The sequence below is a fragment of the Coniosporium apollinis genome, assembly GCF_000281105.1.
Source record: "Coniosporium apollinis CBS 100218 chromosome Unknown supercont1.36, whole genome shotgun sequence".
In the NCBI taxonomy this organism is placed as follows: Eukaryota; Fungi; Ascomycota; class Dothideomycetes; genus Coniosporium; species Coniosporium apollinis.
The window spans coordinates 36731-53382 of NW_006913298.1; the positions used below are offsets into that span (position 1 = coordinate 36731).

The 16652-nt window shown below is 54.1% G+C and overlaps 7 protein-coding genes across 7 annotated transcripts; 4 read left to right on the forward strand and 3 right to left on the reverse strand.

Annotated features, from left to right (window-relative positions):
• Positions 1-934: 934 nt before the first annotated feature.
• W97_06758 (uncharacterized protein) lies at positions 935-1672 on the forward strand (the record flags this gene model as incomplete). The annotated part of the gene is made up of 1 exon (XM_007784742.1): positions 935-1672. One exon carries the CDS (start codon positions 935-937, stop codon positions 1670-1672), a length of 738 nt encoding a protein of 245 aa, XP_007782932.1.
• Positions 1673-2026: 354 nt separating this feature from the next.
• On the reverse strand, positions 2027-2443 carry W97_06759 (uncharacterized protein; the record flags this gene model as incomplete). Its single annotated transcript, XM_007784743.1, has 1 exon — positions 2027-2443. The coding sequence occupies one exon, from the start codon at positions 2441-2443 to the stop codon at positions 2027-2029; it is 417 nt and encodes a 138-aa protein (XP_007782933.1).
• A 1395-nt stretch (positions 2444-3838) lies between these two features.
• On the reverse strand, positions 3839-5572 carry W97_06760 (uncharacterized protein; the record flags this gene model as incomplete). Its single annotated transcript, XM_007784744.1, has 8 exons — positions 3839-3887; positions 3954-4041; positions 4125-4222; positions 4302-4682; positions 4746-4876; positions 4937-5006; positions 5069-5487; positions 5549-5572. The coding sequence occupies 8 exons, from the start codon at positions 5570-5572 to the stop codon at positions 3839-3841; spliced, it is 1260 nt and encodes a 419-aa protein (XP_007782934.1).
• Positions 5573-6713: 1141 nt separating this feature from the next.
• W97_06761 (uncharacterized protein) lies at positions 6714-8246 on the forward strand (the record flags this gene model as incomplete). Its single annotated transcript, XM_007784745.1, has 2 exons — positions 6714-8053; positions 8105-8246. 2 exons carry the CDS (start codon positions 6714-6716, stop codon positions 8244-8246), a joined length of 1482 nt encoding a protein of 493 aa, XP_007782935.1.
• Positions 8247-8726: 480 nt separating this feature from the next.
• On the reverse strand, positions 8727-9488 carry W97_06762 (uncharacterized protein; the record flags this gene model as incomplete). Its single annotated transcript, XM_007784746.1, has 3 exons — positions 8727-8964; positions 9094-9293; positions 9357-9488. The coding sequence occupies 3 exons, from the start codon at positions 9486-9488 to the stop codon at positions 8727-8729; spliced, it is 570 nt and encodes a 189-aa protein (XP_007782936.1).
• A 3653-nt stretch (positions 9489-13141) lies between these two features.
• W97_06763 (uncharacterized protein) lies at positions 13142-14164 on the forward strand (the record flags this gene model as incomplete). Its single annotated transcript, XM_007784747.1, has 3 exons — positions 13142-13207; positions 13261-13446; positions 13502-14164. The coding sequence occupies 3 exons, from the start codon at positions 13142-13144 to the stop codon at positions 14162-14164; spliced, it is 915 nt and encodes a 304-aa protein (XP_007782937.1).
• A 701-nt stretch (positions 14165-14865) lies between these two features.
• W97_06764 (uroporphyrin-III C-methyltransferase) lies at positions 14866-16530 on the forward strand (the record flags this gene model as incomplete). The annotated part of the gene is made up of 1 exon (XM_007784748.1): positions 14866-16530. The coding sequence occupies one exon, from the start codon at positions 14866-14868 to the stop codon at positions 16528-16530; it is 1665 nt and encodes a 554-aa protein (XP_007782938.1).
• Positions 16531-16652: the final 122 nt, after the last annotated feature.

Consider the following 16652-nt stretch of genomic DNA (forward strand, 5'->3'; position numbering starts at 1 on the left):
GCTAACTATTAAGAGTTTATAATAAATTATATTAGCTAGAGAATAAAGTAGTATTTAGTCTACTTCTTAGATGAAATACACTTCGCGGTAGACTAAGAGAACTATTATTAGATTACTAGAATATACAATAAGCGCTATAAACTAGATTGTATCTAGTATAAGAGTTAAACTAACTCTATAATACTTTACTACTAGACTACTATTAGCTAGAACTTCAAGATAGATCTTTACCTCTACTAGAATGAAGAGAGCGCTAGTAATTCGATAATAGAAATATATATAGATATTCTTGAGAAAGTCTATCTACTAGCGCTTAATAACGCTAAAGCTACACGCTATAGTCTCTATTATAAGAGTAAAAGGAGACCTAAAGACAGCTAGCTAGTAGGGCTGTTTATTCTTAAAGAAGATAGCAATTCAGCTTATAGTAATCGATCTACAAGGAATCAAGTTGCGGAGTTCAAGTAGAAGTATAATATCTGCTACTATAAGAATTACTCTTACTCCTCTAATCTCTCTATTATTAAGGCTGTATAGTGTACTAAAACAACGCGTTAGGCTTCATTGCTGCTGTAGTAAGGAGGAATTAATAGAGGCAATTCAGCTTGAATAGTATAAAATCATGCAGGAAGAGATTAACAAGCTTGTATTGCAGATAGAGGATAGAATTCACGCAGTATCAGATGCAGACGGGCTTACTACGTAGTACTAAATCTAATAAATATGCACGCCGAATAGCTTCATTTCTAAATATAAACTTGTAATGTTGTGAAATATAGGGAACAGCTCGAGTTCTCATACAAAAATAGGTAGCGGAACGGGATTATCTCGGGCCGCCTCAAGACTTATGGTATGTTGCCTGGTAGGCTGAACAAAGAGCCATTTGACCGAAAATCAGAGACGGACGCTCTTCACGACACAGCAGTGCAACACAATGGATCAAATCGGACCTACTGATACGTTTCAACCCTTCCCGCCTATCACGATCCGTGAAGATGTCCTCAAAGCCGCCCTGCCGATGTGGATTCAAAAGATTCAGAACGAACAGACCGATACTCCCTATGGCATAATCGATTCATCCATCCCCGCTATCATCTTTGCACTACTCCAAAGGAAACGCCGCGAAATCCATTCAGCCTTCTACATGAAGGGTGGCTGGGAAGGCTGGTTCCAAGTCGAGTTGGCTCTGTGTCTCGAAGGACATGGCTACACTGTTGAACGGGAGCAACACGTCTTCAATGCTCCACTCGAAGCTGCGGATCTGGTCGTCACGTCTCCCCACGGCATATGCACGATCATCGAGCTGAAATGCGAGGGTATGTATCAAGATATTACAGACGTGCAACTGGCCGCTCCCACAACGAGGGCGAAATTTGCAGTGCGTATCGACGCAGATGTGGAGAAGTTCGGAGCTGGAGGAGGGAAGATTCGTGATGAGTATTGTGGTATATTCTTCTGTTGTGTCGGTGTCAGTGGAACGATGGGCTCGACAGAAGAGGCGATCAGTCATCTTTCTTCCGTGAATGGTTGCAGACCATGGTTCGATGGCCTGTCATTGGATCGAATTGCTCAGTATGCTGTAGAAAATGGTCTGATGACAGATGACTCGATTGACGAAAGGCCAGTCGACGACTTGGTGATGTGGTGGTCAGGGGTGCACCAGAAGATCTGACAAGTGCTTGGCGGGAACAGCCTTGAGGTACGATAGGGCAATTATCACTGTCGCCCGTGTACAAGCTTTCACGAATGAGCAGTGGGAGCTCAGTGACACAGGCAGTAGGGCTTTAGACTGCGTAGCGCGTGTTGAGTCAGAAGTCGTCCTCGACTTGGTTGACAGAAGACATGAGTAGTATGTACTTCAGAAGGTCTATCGGAAAGGTGCGAACAAATGGATTGATGGGTCCTGCAGGTGCAGATAGTACCCATGCTGAGTTGCAAGGGGATTGCATAGATCACTACTACATCTTCAAAATAATGGACATCTCAGAGAACCGCTTGCTACGCACACTCAGCCCTAGACTGGCGTTTACATGAAGAGATAGCTCATAGCAAAATCGTTAAGCACAAACGCTGACAATTTTCCAGCCGGACCCTGCCTAGACACGGTGCCAGGATACTCAGCAACTCCGCCAAAAGTCACGGTCGCATCACCAGTCAATGGGATACTGCAGTTGATAGTCGCCGTCTGCGCGTTACCATCATATTGGACCTGCAAGCTCTGGCCATTATAATTGACACTCGTAGGCGCAGATTTCTGTCCGAGCACGACGACGCTCTCGATATTGATGCCAGCAGCGTAGGCGTATGTACCGGTCATCGACAGGCGTTGGCCATTGAAGCTGAACTGGATCTCGGATGTTCCTTGTTGAACCAGGGAAATGCCGTCGTCGAGCGACGGCGTCGTGCGCGCTGTGAATGTCGGCGTCGTACGCTTTCCACCCATCGTAGTTGGTGAGCAGGCCGTTGCAGACTTGGATGCCGAAAGAGACAATAGCGATCGCTGCTGCCCCTCTGTTATAATTGTAGGAGGACCACGACATGCGTGTCGGGAACGTAAGTAGGATTCGGTTCAGTTGCATCGGCGAGCTTTCATTAGGTCGCAAGCGGGCTAGAACGAAATTGGAATAGAACTATTAGTTAGTTAAGAGGTAAGAGGAATGAAAGTTCTATAAGTAAAGAGTACAACGAGAACCGTGTTAGATCACTTACAATATCGCAATGCGAGCACCTTAGCGCGAAGCTGTTTTCGGGTAAGGGAGGCTATTGGAGCTACGACTCTGTAGGCGATTAGTTACCCGCGTAAAGTCGTTAAGGACGTGGGAGCAATTGAATAGTTAGCCCTAGGCAATTTGCAGCCTCCTGCATGGTGTCGTGCATTTGTGTCGTATTACTTGGGATGTGTTACCTCAGAGCTGCTGTATGCACCCTGCAAGGCTGGCGTGCTGGCGCTCCGGACTCCGGACCTGAGGCTCTGTGGAGATGTGTAGCTGCGGCTTGGCGCAATCTTGGTATGGAGACCCTTCGATCTGCAACGTCGTCTGCTGCTCGTAGATGCACTCTGCTCGTAGATGCATTCTGCTCGTAGATGCATTCTGCTCTCTCAGCGTGTTGCTCCGCACGCCTTGCGCATAGCAAACTCCAGTCCTGCCGAAATCCATCGTAGCACAATTGTCCTCCGTGCTTCTGGGATCCGCGGATCTCCACCGTGACGCAACGCGAAAATGCCCCAAAAGACCCGCCAGAAGAGAAAGACGAAATAAGCAGTAGCTCTCCTCGCCCACCGTCGCCCGACCTAGCTGAATTCTCCTCTCTCACCATGGCTACCATCTCACTCTCGTGGCTGTGTCCAGCTTCCGCTTCCTCAACACCTCCGCGCCAGCTGGTCGGCCAGCCGACCGCATTACCGCACATACCGGTCCCGAGTTTGCAGCGCCGCCGCCAGCGCCGCCTTCGTCTCCGCGTGCCGCGCCTTCTCCTGCCTGAGCATCTGCACGCACACGGCGAACTCGTAATGAAAGCCTTAGTAGATTCGGTCACTAGAATCACCAAGGCTCTGAAGCGTTTAATATAAACGTCGCTCACCACAAACGTGAGAACGTGGAGGCGCTTGACTTTGTCGACTGGGCCTGGCTCGTAATCCTAACGATGCGGCGGGCATGTCACCCAACCTATCAATGACGGCGCCAAATGTCCAAGGGCTATATTTTATGACGCGTCGACTGTACCAGACTGACTAAAACATAACCCAGACTCAGTCGCTATGATAAGAGGCAAGCAGCGCCCTGCGACCTACCCTTCTGGCTCGTCACAACGTATGCACTTCACCACCCTGAAAATCCTACTCCACTATCCACAGCGCAGCCGCTCCCATGCCGAGCCCTATGCACCTGCAACAAAATGTCAACTGAATCTGATCCCCGCAGAAACGGAGTGAGAACAGGCACGGAGCTTACATCGAGGTAACGAGGGTCTTGCTTCCCCTCCTCCGGGCCTCTGCGATGCCGGTAGCGACTTGCCTAGTGCCGGTACATCCAAGCGGATCTTCTCGCCAGCAGAGAAAGGACACGAGTTAGGTAAGAGAACGTCAAGTAGGGTTATGACAGCCAAGGGAAGAGGAGACGTACGACCGAGAGCGATAGCACCACCATTCACATTAACCTTCTCCGGGTCCAACCCGAGCTTCTCGATGCAGTAGACGTACATCGACGCGAACGCCTCGTTGCTGTTCCTCGAATCGTCAGCGTCACCCCGCCTCGTCCTTATGACGCGCTCAGTCAATCCGGATCCAGATTACCGCTTACATCTCGAACAGATCTACCTCCCCAATCCCCAGCCCCGTCCTCTCCATCAACCTCGGAATCGCCAGTGCAGGCCCGATCCCCATGATCCTAGGCGCCAGCCCGGTCACACTCGTCGCCACGTGCTTGGCTAGCACCACGAGCCCGAGCTCCTCCGCCTTCCGTCGCGTCATTAGCAGCACCGCCGCGCCGCCGTCGGTGATCTGCGACGCGTTGCCGCCCGTCGTCTGCGCCGGCGGCCACTGCGGGAAGGCGGAGCGGATCTTGGCGAGGCCGGCGGGGGTTGTGTTTGTGCGGATGCCGTCGTCTTCGGAGACGGTGACTTTTGTGCGGGGGGAGGATGAGTCTGGGTCGGCAGGGCGTGTCCAGGCTTCAATAGGCTCGCTGCGCGAGGCACGCCGTCAGGGTGTGTGCGGGTGCAGGGGAGAGAGAAAAGGGAAGGCTTACATCTCCTCTTTAAAGAGGCCGGTTGCGCGGGCCCGCTCGGCGCGCGTATGCGAGCGCGCGGCGTAGAGGTCCATGGCTTCGCGGGTGATGTTGAACTCTTTGGCTACGTTCTCGGATGTCCAACCCATGGGCTGTGCTCTGTCAGGCGCTTGCCATATTTCACTCCAGGAGCGGGGTAGGATAAATCGCACCATCTTGCAGTCGGCAGCAGCTGGGCATGCCATGATCTCCTCGGAAAAGCCCTGAGTCCCTTTGTCGGGACTGTGATGCGTGTTCAGTCACCAGAGTCACCAAGGCAAACGTCTGCGGTATGAAAAACGTACTTGGCGCTCATATTCTCATACCCAACCGCCAACCCGCAGTCAATCTCCTGATTGCGGATCGCATTCGCCACGGTACTAATAGCCATCAACCCGCTCGAGCAGAATCTATTGATGACCTGGACAGCGGCAGTCTCCGGGAATCCCGCCGTGAGCGCGGCAGCCCGAGCAGCATACGGGGCCTCGGGCGTGAGAACGGTGCCGACGGTGATGTCCTGGATGACGGCCGGGTCGAGCAAGCCCATGCGCGCCCGCGCGGCCTTAAAGGTGGCCAGCAGCAGCTCGTCGGAGCCCATGGCTTTGAAGCCGCCTTTGCGCGCTTTGCACAGCGGCGTGCGAAAGGCCATGGTTACGACTACATCGTCGGGGTTCTTGGTGCTGAGGCGGTCGACGGCGCTGGCGCGGTTCGAGAGATGGCCAAGCTGCGAGCTTGACTTAGTGTATACTTGCTGTTGAGAACACGGGGGTCTGAGAGATACTTACGAGCTGTTTCACGCGTTCGGTCATTGTGTCGTGCAGGAGGTGCTCGAGCAAAGTCGAACGGCCTGTTGTTCAGGCTGAGATGCTCTGTGGCCTTCCCAAACATAATCCTACCCCGAAGCCGGAGCATCCCTCAAGCACCTGCATGCTCAACGCCCTTGGCAACATGCTGGAGGGTTGGGACGTTCCGGGAAATGAACAAGCAGCCAGCGTGCCTCGGTGCGGAAGTTAGGTCGGCATGGTCGCTACACGCCCTTCCAGCAGCCGGTGGCTACTCTGCAGGTGGCTTCTGCACGACGGAGTCCTTCCCCCAATAGTTCCCAGTGGCTACAACAAAGGCTTGAACTAATCAGTCTTCATACAATACCCAGGGACCCCAAGGTTGCAGCGGTAGCCATCGGATGCTGGAACCGGCTTTTGATTGTTCGGAGCTCCGTCTCGACTGCTGTTCCCCGCGTCCCGTGCAAACCACAACCCGGGGGAAACCACGGAGCATCCAACTTGTGTCTAGAATTCCAGAACTCCAACAGAGATAGGCATCGTTTTCTTTCTTTTCAGTTTTCCGTCAAGGACCCTCCGTCCTCTTCACAGGCTCGCTGTAACAAAAGGCTCAAAAGGCGTCCTCCGTTCATCCAAGCCTGCCCTGCTTGTAATCTTATATCGTTACTAGCATATATCGTGCTCATCAATACTCTACATGACCGACCTTGCGATTGCTGGTAGTCCTCCGGGCCGTATCCCTTCATCGAATGTTTGCGACTGGATCTTTTCCAATCCATTTCAGTCGGGTAGCCAAGTCATCGAGCACGCTCCTACGCCCCGGAGTAAAGCCCATCACATTCCAAGGATACCACCTCATAAGCCGATATTCGTAGATCCTGTCACAGGTTCGTATCGTTTCTGAGCCACCGTGGCACGATCGGATCGCTCATTGCCATGAACTGTAGGTGCACAGCTCAGCTGGCAGCAGGCCCAGCAAGATGCTCTTCGAGTCGCGGCAGGCTTGCACGCGCTTGGGCTGCAACCAAGCACAGCACTATCTCTGTCGTCATCCAGCTCAGCAAACCCTCCGCCTGTAGTCTCACCGGTAGTTCTTATCCACCTGCCAAATTCGCTGCCATTCCCTCCTCTACTGTATGGCGTCTTTGCAGCAGGTCTGACAGCAACCATGGCAAACCCGGCGCTCACCGCAAGCGAGCTGGCCTGGATCTTGCAGAACGCGAAGCCGCAGGCCATCGTGACCACTCTCGACGGCTGGAAAACTCTCCGGAGGGCCATCGAGGAACTGTCAGATAATGTTGTAAGGCAGACCCTTCTTCGTGATGACCGCATCTTCACCGTCGACCCCACAAGCGACCCCTACGGCACAGCTTCGCACACGCCAGGTCCCCCTCCTCCAGGAGCCCGAGACTGGAAAGCCCTTCTCTCCTCCCCGCCCCTCAAATCCCCCATCCCCTTCACTCCCTCCGAATGCCTCGCCCGCACCGCCGTCATCATTTGGTCCTCCGGCACATCCGGCAAATCCAAAGGCGTGCAGCTATCGCACGCAGCCCTAACAACCTCGCTTGCCGCGCTGTGGCATATCAGCACAGGCTTTGATGGCGACGAGCGCTGGCTCGCCTTCGTGCCCTTCTTCCACGTCTTCGGCCTCACAAACGTGCTGCTGCTGGCCGCGTGCTGCGGCGGGACGGCGCTCGTCATGCCCAAGTTCGAGCCGCGCACGCTGCTGGGCTATGTGCAGAGACACAGAGTCACGTTTCTGCACATGGCGCCGCCCGTTGCGGTGCTGCTTGCGAAGAGCCCGATGCTGGATGATTTCGATGTGAGCAGCGTGAGGGGCGGGGTCAGCGGGGGCGCGCCGCTGGGCAGCGAGGTCATCGAGACGGTGCACAAGAGGCTCGGCTTTCCGGTCAAGCTGGGGTACGGCATGTCCGAAGCGCCGTCACTGTGCCACCAGGTGGGCGACACGTGGGAGGAGCTCCAGCCGCAGCTCGGCAGCACCGGCGTGCCGCTCTACGGCGTCGAGATCAAGATCGTGCCGTCCGACTCCGACGGGGCCGGCGCTGTGCTGAAGCGGGGCCGGGAGGGCGAGATCCTGGTCCGCTCGCCCAGCGTCATGAGCGGCTATCTCAACAACGGCGCCGCGACGGCCGAGGCGTTCACGCAGGATGGCTGGCTGCGGACGGGCGACGTCGGCAAGATCGACGATAGCGGCTTCCTTTGGATCACCGACCGCCTCAAAGAGGTCATCAAGGTCAAGGGATTCCAGGTCTCGCCGTCGGAGCTGGAAGCCGTGCTCTGCGCGTCCCCCCTCGTTGCCGACGCCGGCGTCATTTCTGTCTTCGACGCCGCGCAGGCGACGGAGCTGCCGCGCGCCTATGTCGTCCCGACTGATACGACGCTGCTTACGCAGCATGTGCTGGGGGAGACAGAGGCCTCGCCTGAATTGAAACGGCTGGGTGGTGAGGTGAGGAAGTGGGTCGAGGGCAGGACGGCGCATTACAAGTGGTATGTGTGCATGAGCCGGTCTTCGATCTGGATACTAACGGGGCAGTGCAGGCTTCGAGGCAATGTGGTGTTTGTACTTCAGATACCGAAGACGCCCTCTGGGAAGATACTACGGAGGTTGCTCAAGGACACCAAGGGCGTCGATGTCTGCATCTACCCGGAGAAGGTGCAGCCAGTGAGAGCGAAGCTGTAGTCAATAGCTGCAGCTGTATTGTTCCGCCCCTGGATTATCCAGCATTACTAGCAGCTGTTCTTGACTTTCATACTTTAGAAAAACAAGCTGTATGTATCCAATCGATGTCACTATGACCGCACTGTGATTCCAATGGTAAGATCTTCACCTTCTTGGAGGATGTCCATACGAGATCATGTCAACGAACACGCAGGTATTCTCTAAGACGAAACTCTAGTAAAGTATTTTTTCTCAGCCGCTCAAGGGTGGACATCAAGTTTTATGTTTTCAATTGGCCACCCTACCGATCAACGCCTTCACGTTCACCCTGTAGAAGCATCGTCTGCGCCTCCGTATCTCGGCATAAAGTCACTATCGGAATCTCAAGATTACCTCCGTGCTTTGCGCTCACGTACGCGGTATGCTTAGCCTTATTGCCTGAGGTGAACGACCCTCGTAAGATCTCGGAATCGACCAGAGCCATACAGTGACCGGATACCTTCATGACGAATTCCTCCCTTTGTGAAAGCCAAAGGCCACCGGCCACAGTGGAACCTTGACCTTGATGGTCTCGCCATTAGGAACAAGCTGTTGACGTGTATAGGCCTGGACCGGACGGTATGGTTTACTGAGCCCCTGGTCGAGCGCACACATACTAGCTCGGAGCATACCCGTCGGTCCTAGATATTTCAGCGGGACTTCGTCAGGGACTTTGTCGTCTGGGATGCCTAGCTCCTGCCTAGGAATGTTCAGGTACTACAGAATCTTTCCAGTCTTGCCAACCTTCCGAAGTTAAACATAGACATCCATATCGTCGTGATCGGGGCAGGAGATGTAGAGTGTAGGTTTAGGATACCCGATCACGTACGTTTCTTGAGCGAAAGTATACTCGAAATGCAATTCTTCGGTATCGCTATCATTTTGCATTGCAGGGACATCCGACTGGTAGCTAACGCTGCTAGTAGCAGCTGGTTCAGTGTTCAGGGTCCCCGGAGCGTCAAGATACGGAGTTTTGTAGGTGGTATTGGGCATTAGCCACTCGAGAAAGACGTGGTTGATTGTAGGAGCCTGACGAACTAATGTTAGGTTCTCTTAGCTCGGTAGGCTGCGGTTTCCTATTAGAAGACTCACTTGACTGAAGTTGATTATCGGAACACGGACTTTTGGCGTCTCCTCCCAGCCACTGTCTAGGTTCTTCGTATAGCGGTCGGAGAACAGCTTCAGAGTTGCCTTATAAACCTTCGCGGTACGGACAAACACCATGCTTCATCGCAGGCCTTCGGTTACATACCGTAGCCACGGGTACGATCCTCGCAGTCGCGGACAGGTCACCCGATTGCGTTACGGTCGTTCAGCTCATGGCCAGGAGGCGACAATGCCTACTGGACTTGCACGGTAGCTACCCAACGTAGCTCTCATCTGTCGGGTTGCTCTCGGCTGCACCACCACGCTGACAATTACATGCAAGCTCGACGTCTATCCGCACCGTGTCATCTCCGAGCTTAGCTCTTCGCCGATAAAGCCAGGAACCTGAAATCATGCATGCGGAGGCTCTTATTCTCGCTTACTCGGAGGGCCTTACGAAGATAACGAGCACAGGACGAATGTAACAGCTGAACCGAAGGTGATTTGGTCTTCTAGTTATGTAACATGATTCAAGTCTCTCCTTAATGTGCATCAGTCGATATGGTATTGTCATCAGTCTCATAGAGAATTGTTGTGATACTTGTGAAATCATGCTTCTATCCTTGCTTCCTTCTCCAGACGCAGACAGCCTCTCCAGTCCAAACGTGTGACAAGAATTCTGTAGAGCCAGCGCTATCAGCTTTGTCCGATACCATTGTACATATCTCGATCGCTTCGGCTACGCCACAAACCGGCAGCTCTCACTTTCCAGAGCAGCCTCCCCGTTCACCAAGGTGTATTCCGGCCGCGTGCTCTCCAAGACGAAGACCTCAATCCGACACGCTTCAACAACAAGGATTGCTTCAGGTTGAAGACTTTGTCACATGTTGCCTCAACTCGAAGAAGAAGACCTTACTCCGGCATGTAAGGATCTTGCTTCAAGATGTCTCGCAGGCCGTTACAATGTCACCGCTGTCTCTGTACGCGACGATCGGACGGAGCATCTTGACCTTAATAAGCTCAAGAGGCGGAAGCCCTGCGTCTCCGATCAAGTGACAATCTGCTGGAAAGCACATCGCGACGGGAACCAGTTAAAGATTCTCCATGATTAAAGACTCACGGCAGTAACCAAACGTAAAGAAGGCAAATTATCGCGGGAAGCAACATAGAAAGGGGTAGTCAACAGAGCGAGGTACTATTATCATAAGGTAGTTCGCTTAGCTCGTAGAGACGACGACGTCCACAACAACGTCCGCGAAGGGCTAAATGATACAGGAGCGACTTGGACCTTGCCCTCGGTCTCTATCCGAAAGTATCTGTTCATCCGATCTCGAGTTTTGTTGTTCTCCGAGTCGCTGTAACATCAACTCCTGCAGAAAACCTATTAAACAAAAGCTTGCCACATTGCCTTCATCAATTTCGGTCCGGTCTACCTTGTGGATGACAAATATGACGGTCTTTCCAGCACGTGCCGCGAGCTTACATAAATATACCCACCGAACTCCTTCTACGCTCTCCAAGTATACCCACGGAGCTCCTCCTCCGTGCTCCAAGCGCCCAGTTTGGCAGAAGATATCCATCCGGACGTACATCCGCATCAGCCGAAGTCTCCATGGTCTGAGTCAGCGTCAGTGTCGTCCAGAGCCTCAAAGAGAGCATTCTCACGTGGACATCATCAACGTTACCCCACGAGTACCCAACCTTGAGGAAGAGTGAATTCTTGTGCTGCAGGATGGATGTCCTGAACGAGGGCGGTATGTCAGGAATGAATGAGTCTTTCCATAACTCGGAGCTCAGCGTTTGAGTACGTTCACGACCTTCGACAGGAATACTCAAGCCCGAGAGGTCAAGCAGTTGATGCGTTTCTATCCAAGCTGCTGCGCCGTATCTTAAAGATATGCCTGTCCTCGCCCGAATAATGATCTTCAGCGAACGAACTATAAGCGGCGGCGCATTGTCGACTGGTCTCGCATCTGTGTTGATTGAGATCTGAAGCGATAGATGCTGCAAAATGTTCAGGATTGCTGGCGAAGGTAAGCTCATGTTGAGTGAAACCTGCGGACCATGTCCGACCGCTTCCGTCATGGCAGGAGTCGAAGTAAGCTGGGGCGGTCCGAGTGACATGAACATGAGCTCAAACTTCTGTGACGTGTTGGTCTTTAGTAGGCCCACTGGCTTCACTGTAATCTTGAGCCAGTAGCATAAGCAAACGCTCCCACATCCTCTGTCCCGTTCCTGACGTTCCGCGCGACTATATTCGCTGCCCTGACGGTGCCTCGAAACCCTGGCTTGATCGCGACATGACCAACTGTCCGCCTTGAACCACGATATAGCCAGGCGCCAACATTGCGAGAGCGCCCACGCCCGCGGCACCGGCCACGAAGTTGACCATCGTGGTTCGCAAATTACGCAAGACCCTGGAATAAAAGTGAATAATATCTAGACTCTAATAACGACACTCTCTTAGCGTGCTACATATGCTCTAGGTGGTTAATACTACCACCACCACCTGTTTCTCGTGATAACCTCAGTCGCATTCGCAGATAGCCCTGCTCGCCGCTTAGAAAGCCGGTATTGATATCTTGTTCAGTCCATCTTGGAACCTCTTCTCGTTGTTCCGGCCTGCTGCTAGTGTATTCTCGCCACGCTCTTCTCCGCCAGCGATGCCTGCGTATAGCGAAGAGTACTGAAGGCAGCACTGCGGCACCAAGCCACAAGGCCACATGGCAGAGTCCAGGAATGAGACTACTGTACATTATGTGCGAGACAACTACAGCTAGAGTTCCTGGCATAACGCTTGCAGCAATCGCAGCGCTGTTCCCAGACATATTGCACAATAGTATCGTCCTTATAGTCATCCATTCAGCAGTTGTGTAATTGAGAGATCGATGATTGACGTATAAGAGACGGCCATATGGTGATCTCCTATCGAGTATCCACAACGCGAGATGCGTGGGCAAGAACAACACCAAGAAGAAGGCGAAATCTAGCGAGAGTAAAGCGATGAAGGGATGGAGAGCCGCGAACTCAGGTCCAATGGCAGGCGGAAGCTCTGATAGACTCCTCTTAAGCCGAGCTAGGTTGTAAGAGGATGGTGGGGGTACTGGCGGAGAACCCAGGACGCGTTCACATTCTGGGCTGGTGACATGATTCGTTTCCTGTTTAAAGTTATTGATATGACCTGCAGACTAGCACACGGATCGAGAGTCTTACCTGAGCGTCTAAGCATGATGCACGAAAGTCGTTCGCGGCACTCCATTGCTGAAGCTTCAAGGTCGACCAACCGTAGTATACCGCCACAGCGATTCCGGCAACGGCAAGTGCCACACTGAAAGCCGATGAGATCGACATTACCCGCGAACCATTCTGCTCAAGAGGCTGACTATTGCTGTGGTTCTCCAGGGCTGTTTCATGTGAACCAATTTCCTCGGGCTCTGGGGAAGGTGATGGCTGCGGCTGATTATTCTGCTCCGGCGCTGGGTAGGAAGGATCGGATGACATGTTCAAGTTTGTGAACGGCGGAGGAAAATCATCCAAGCTCTCTGCTAAGATGGCGTTTAGGTCTCTGCTAGAGGTGAGATCTGTTGATAGCAACTGACGTTCATTCATCAAGTAGTTATTTTTCAGCCTTAAAGGCGCAGCAAATGAGTCATAGCGATTTTCATTCACTCCGCAAAAGTTCCCGCCATTTAGCCGGGAGCTCCAAAACATTAGAGCGGCGATTGCTCAGGTTCAAAGACGGAAACGGCCTTTGGTGAGGTTCAGTTTCGTGGCAGACTATAGAGGTAACCATGTCAACGGCTGTCTGGCCGCCAATAGCTCCGGACCAGCTCCTCAAGGAGGAACAAGCCTCGCAGGTAGACTTATCGACGCGGCATCGTTACTTGAAGCCTGGCTGACAGAAATCCAGGCGCGGGAGCTTGAATGGCTTCTCTCCTCCCTCCAAGAGACCTTGCAATCACTCAAAGCCGGCCTAGAAGAGTGTGCGGCTCTGCTGGCGCCCACTGAGCACGGTTCTACCCTTGTGCTCTCCACCCACAGGAGTGAGAGTCTCAAAGGCTTCGTTACGCGTGTGGGGACGCGCATCGTCAAAGGCGTGCGTCGTAAACTCCGAACATTCTCAGCAGCGCTAGCTGACGTGTGTATTGCAGGACATCAAGCTCCGCCTCCAAAGCCTCCCTCCACCGCGCGGTGCCAACAGCTACGATCTCAGCATCTCCGCCGCTCCAACCGCACCTACCCTCGTACTCGGCCAGCTGACCACCACCCGTACCGCCATAAACACCGCCCTGGACGTTGTGGATGTGACGCGCTGGGCCGGCAACACAAACGACGCATCCTACATCTCCGGTCAGCTCCAGCTTCTACATGACAACATCATCTCCGCCCAGGATGCCTTGAAGGGCTACTCCCACCTGCAGAAGGAGTGGTGGGAACAGCCGGCCGATGAAAAGATATTCAGTCCACCACTGCCGCCCACACTGGATCTTCATTTCTCAATCCACGACTCGGCGCTCCTGCTCACCGTCCGGACGCTGGAGCCCGTATCGCCGACGCCAACGAGCGAGTCGTTTACCGGGTTTAGCATCAGAAAGGGACTTGTGGCAGCGCTGGGAGGAGCTAGGATCGCTGCACACGACGAGGCGAACGACACGTTCCAGTACAAGGGTCAGGACGTCAAGGTGAAGGACAAAGTCCGCGTCGAGAGCCAGGACCCCAGCCTCATCGCGGTGATGGTCAAGTTGAGCGCGCTCGAGCATCAGCTGCACCTCGCAAAGCGGGCTCTGGACGTAGTGATGGGAAGGGACGAGTAAGGGATGAAGCGCCCCTTGGAAGTGCGGCTGCATTGCTCTTTGACGGGAAGCCACATCTACGCTGGACGATGGAAGCGAGCTCAAATTGATGCGCACAACAATCCAGTATTCAGTGGATCGAGCGCCAACAGCAGTGTTCTTGCCAGCCAGCTACCTACAAAGACGGACCATACTGATTTGTGACGCTTCGCAGCTTCTCCCAGATAGGTACGTGATAGGTTATCGACAAGCATCAGTCTGTGACCGCACGCAACGTGTGAGCACGAAATCGCTGCATTTGCAAAGATGTCGATGCTTCATTCGGCTTTCTCCACGGAGAACAGCAGGGCAGTCGACTGGTTTGAGCGCCCGGCCGGGGGCTTGGCTGACGGTTTCCTCCGGTTGGGCGGTTGAGCGTTGTTATCGATAGGGCTGAAGACGCAATCGCGCTGCGGCAAAACTTCAAATTCCTCGGCCATTGGTAATTCTCTGCTCTTATCTTTCACTTGCTCCTGCTTTTCCCTTTGTACAGTCCTTGGAGTTTGAGGAGTTCCGATTTGCATGGTAGATACCCCTTTAGACTGCCAGTTTTATCTCTTTATCTGCACTCCCGCATCGCTGCAATTCTTACATTCAATCGCTCATTGTCGACACCGCTGTGTCCCTACTGCGAAGTCTACACTAAGCTCCCGCCACACCGCGTCGAACCTCCGCCGCCCGTAATGACGCCCGCTCTGCTCACCGCAGTTGACAGCACTTCCCACATCCACCTGATAATCGGCTCCAACCCCCTCGCCGGTGCCCGCTGCACCCGCTCTCTCGAGGTCGGCGCAACGCCCATAATCATTGCTCCCGAAGCCGACAGCATACACTATGGCCTGCAGAAGCGTATAGACGAGGGCAGAGTCTCACGGATCGAGCGTACCTTCCAGGACACCGATCTGACGACATTGGGAAGGCCGGATGTTGACCGCGTGGTTGACGCTGTCTTCGTCACACTGTCCGGTCGTCAGCCGCTCGCAGCACACATTTCGACGCTGTGTAGGCGGCTCAGGATCCCCGTCAATGTCGCCGACGCGCCCGCCCTCTGCACCTTTACCCTCCTATCTACCCACTCCGACGGCCCACTCCAGATCGGCGTCACAACCTCCGGTAAGGGATGTAAACTCTCCGCCCGTATCCGGCGCGAGATCGCATCCTCCCTACCACCGCGTCTAGGTGACGCCGTTAATCGCCTCGGTACAATGAGGAGGCGCATCTGGGAGGAGGATCATAAGGCACAACTCGAGCTTGAGGGCGAGCCCGATCTGGAGGCCGAGGAGGACGACGCGGGACAGAATGCAGCGTTTAATAAGCTCGTGACACCCGAGGACGCCGAGGCCGCGCGGACAAGACGCCTGAGGTGGCTGGCACAGATCTGCGAGTACTGGCCGCTGAGGCGATTGGCGAACATCACAGACGAGGACGTTGAGGCCGTGCTGCGCTCGTACAGCAGCAGCAGCAACAACTCGGGCCTCGACCCTGCGGTAGTGGATACCAGGTCAAGGCGAAGCCAGGGCAGGATCATACTCGCGGGTTCCGGACCAGGCCACCCAGACCTTCTCACACGCGCAACTCACAAAGCCATTCTTTCTGCCGATCTCATTCTTGCAGACAAGCTCGTTCCTGCCGCTGTTCTCGAACTTGTCCCCCGCCGCACGACTGTCCATATCGCGCGCAAGTTCCCCGGCAACGCCGATACGGCGCAGGAAGAGCTGCTCCAGCTTGGTCTCGAGGGCCTTCGTGCTGGCAAAGTTGTCTTGAGGCTCAAACAGGGTGATCCCTACATCTACGGCCGCGGCGCGGAAGAGTTCGATTTCTTTAGAAGCAAGGGGTTTGTGCCGACTGTGTTGCCCGGCATCACCTCCGCACTGTCCGCCCCGCTCTTCGCAGCTATTCCCGCTACCCATCGTGCCGTTGCGGACCAGGTCCTGATCTGTACGGGCACGGGGCGAAAAGGCGCTGCACCGGATCCGCCGACTTATGTGGAGAGCAGGACGGTAGTGTTCCTGATGGCGTTGCATCGACTCGGCGCTCTGGTGGACAGCCTGGTCTGCGAAGACAAGAAGTGGCCCAAGGAAACGCCTTGTGCGGTTTTGGAGCGCGCGAGCTGCCCGGATCAGAGGGTTATCAGAACGACGTTAGAGTACGTGTGTGCGGCGGTTGAGGAGGAAGGGAGTCGGCCGCCGGGGTTGTTGGTTGTGGGGAAGGCGTGTGAGGTGTTGTTTAGGAGTGGCGGGCAGAAGTGGGTCGTTGAGGAGGGATTTAAGGGATTGGAGGATCTGGGGGAGGGGGATGTTGGGGTACTGAAGGAGTTGGAGGCTAGTAGCCTACAGATTGCGGCGTGAGTACGAATATTTAGTACCTGGGGCGAGTAAAGACTTCAAGGCACCACCGCCTGTGGGAGGAGATATTCTCTGTCCACTCAAGCATTTCCAGATACTCTCGTGTTTTCCTCTCAGCTTCAGGC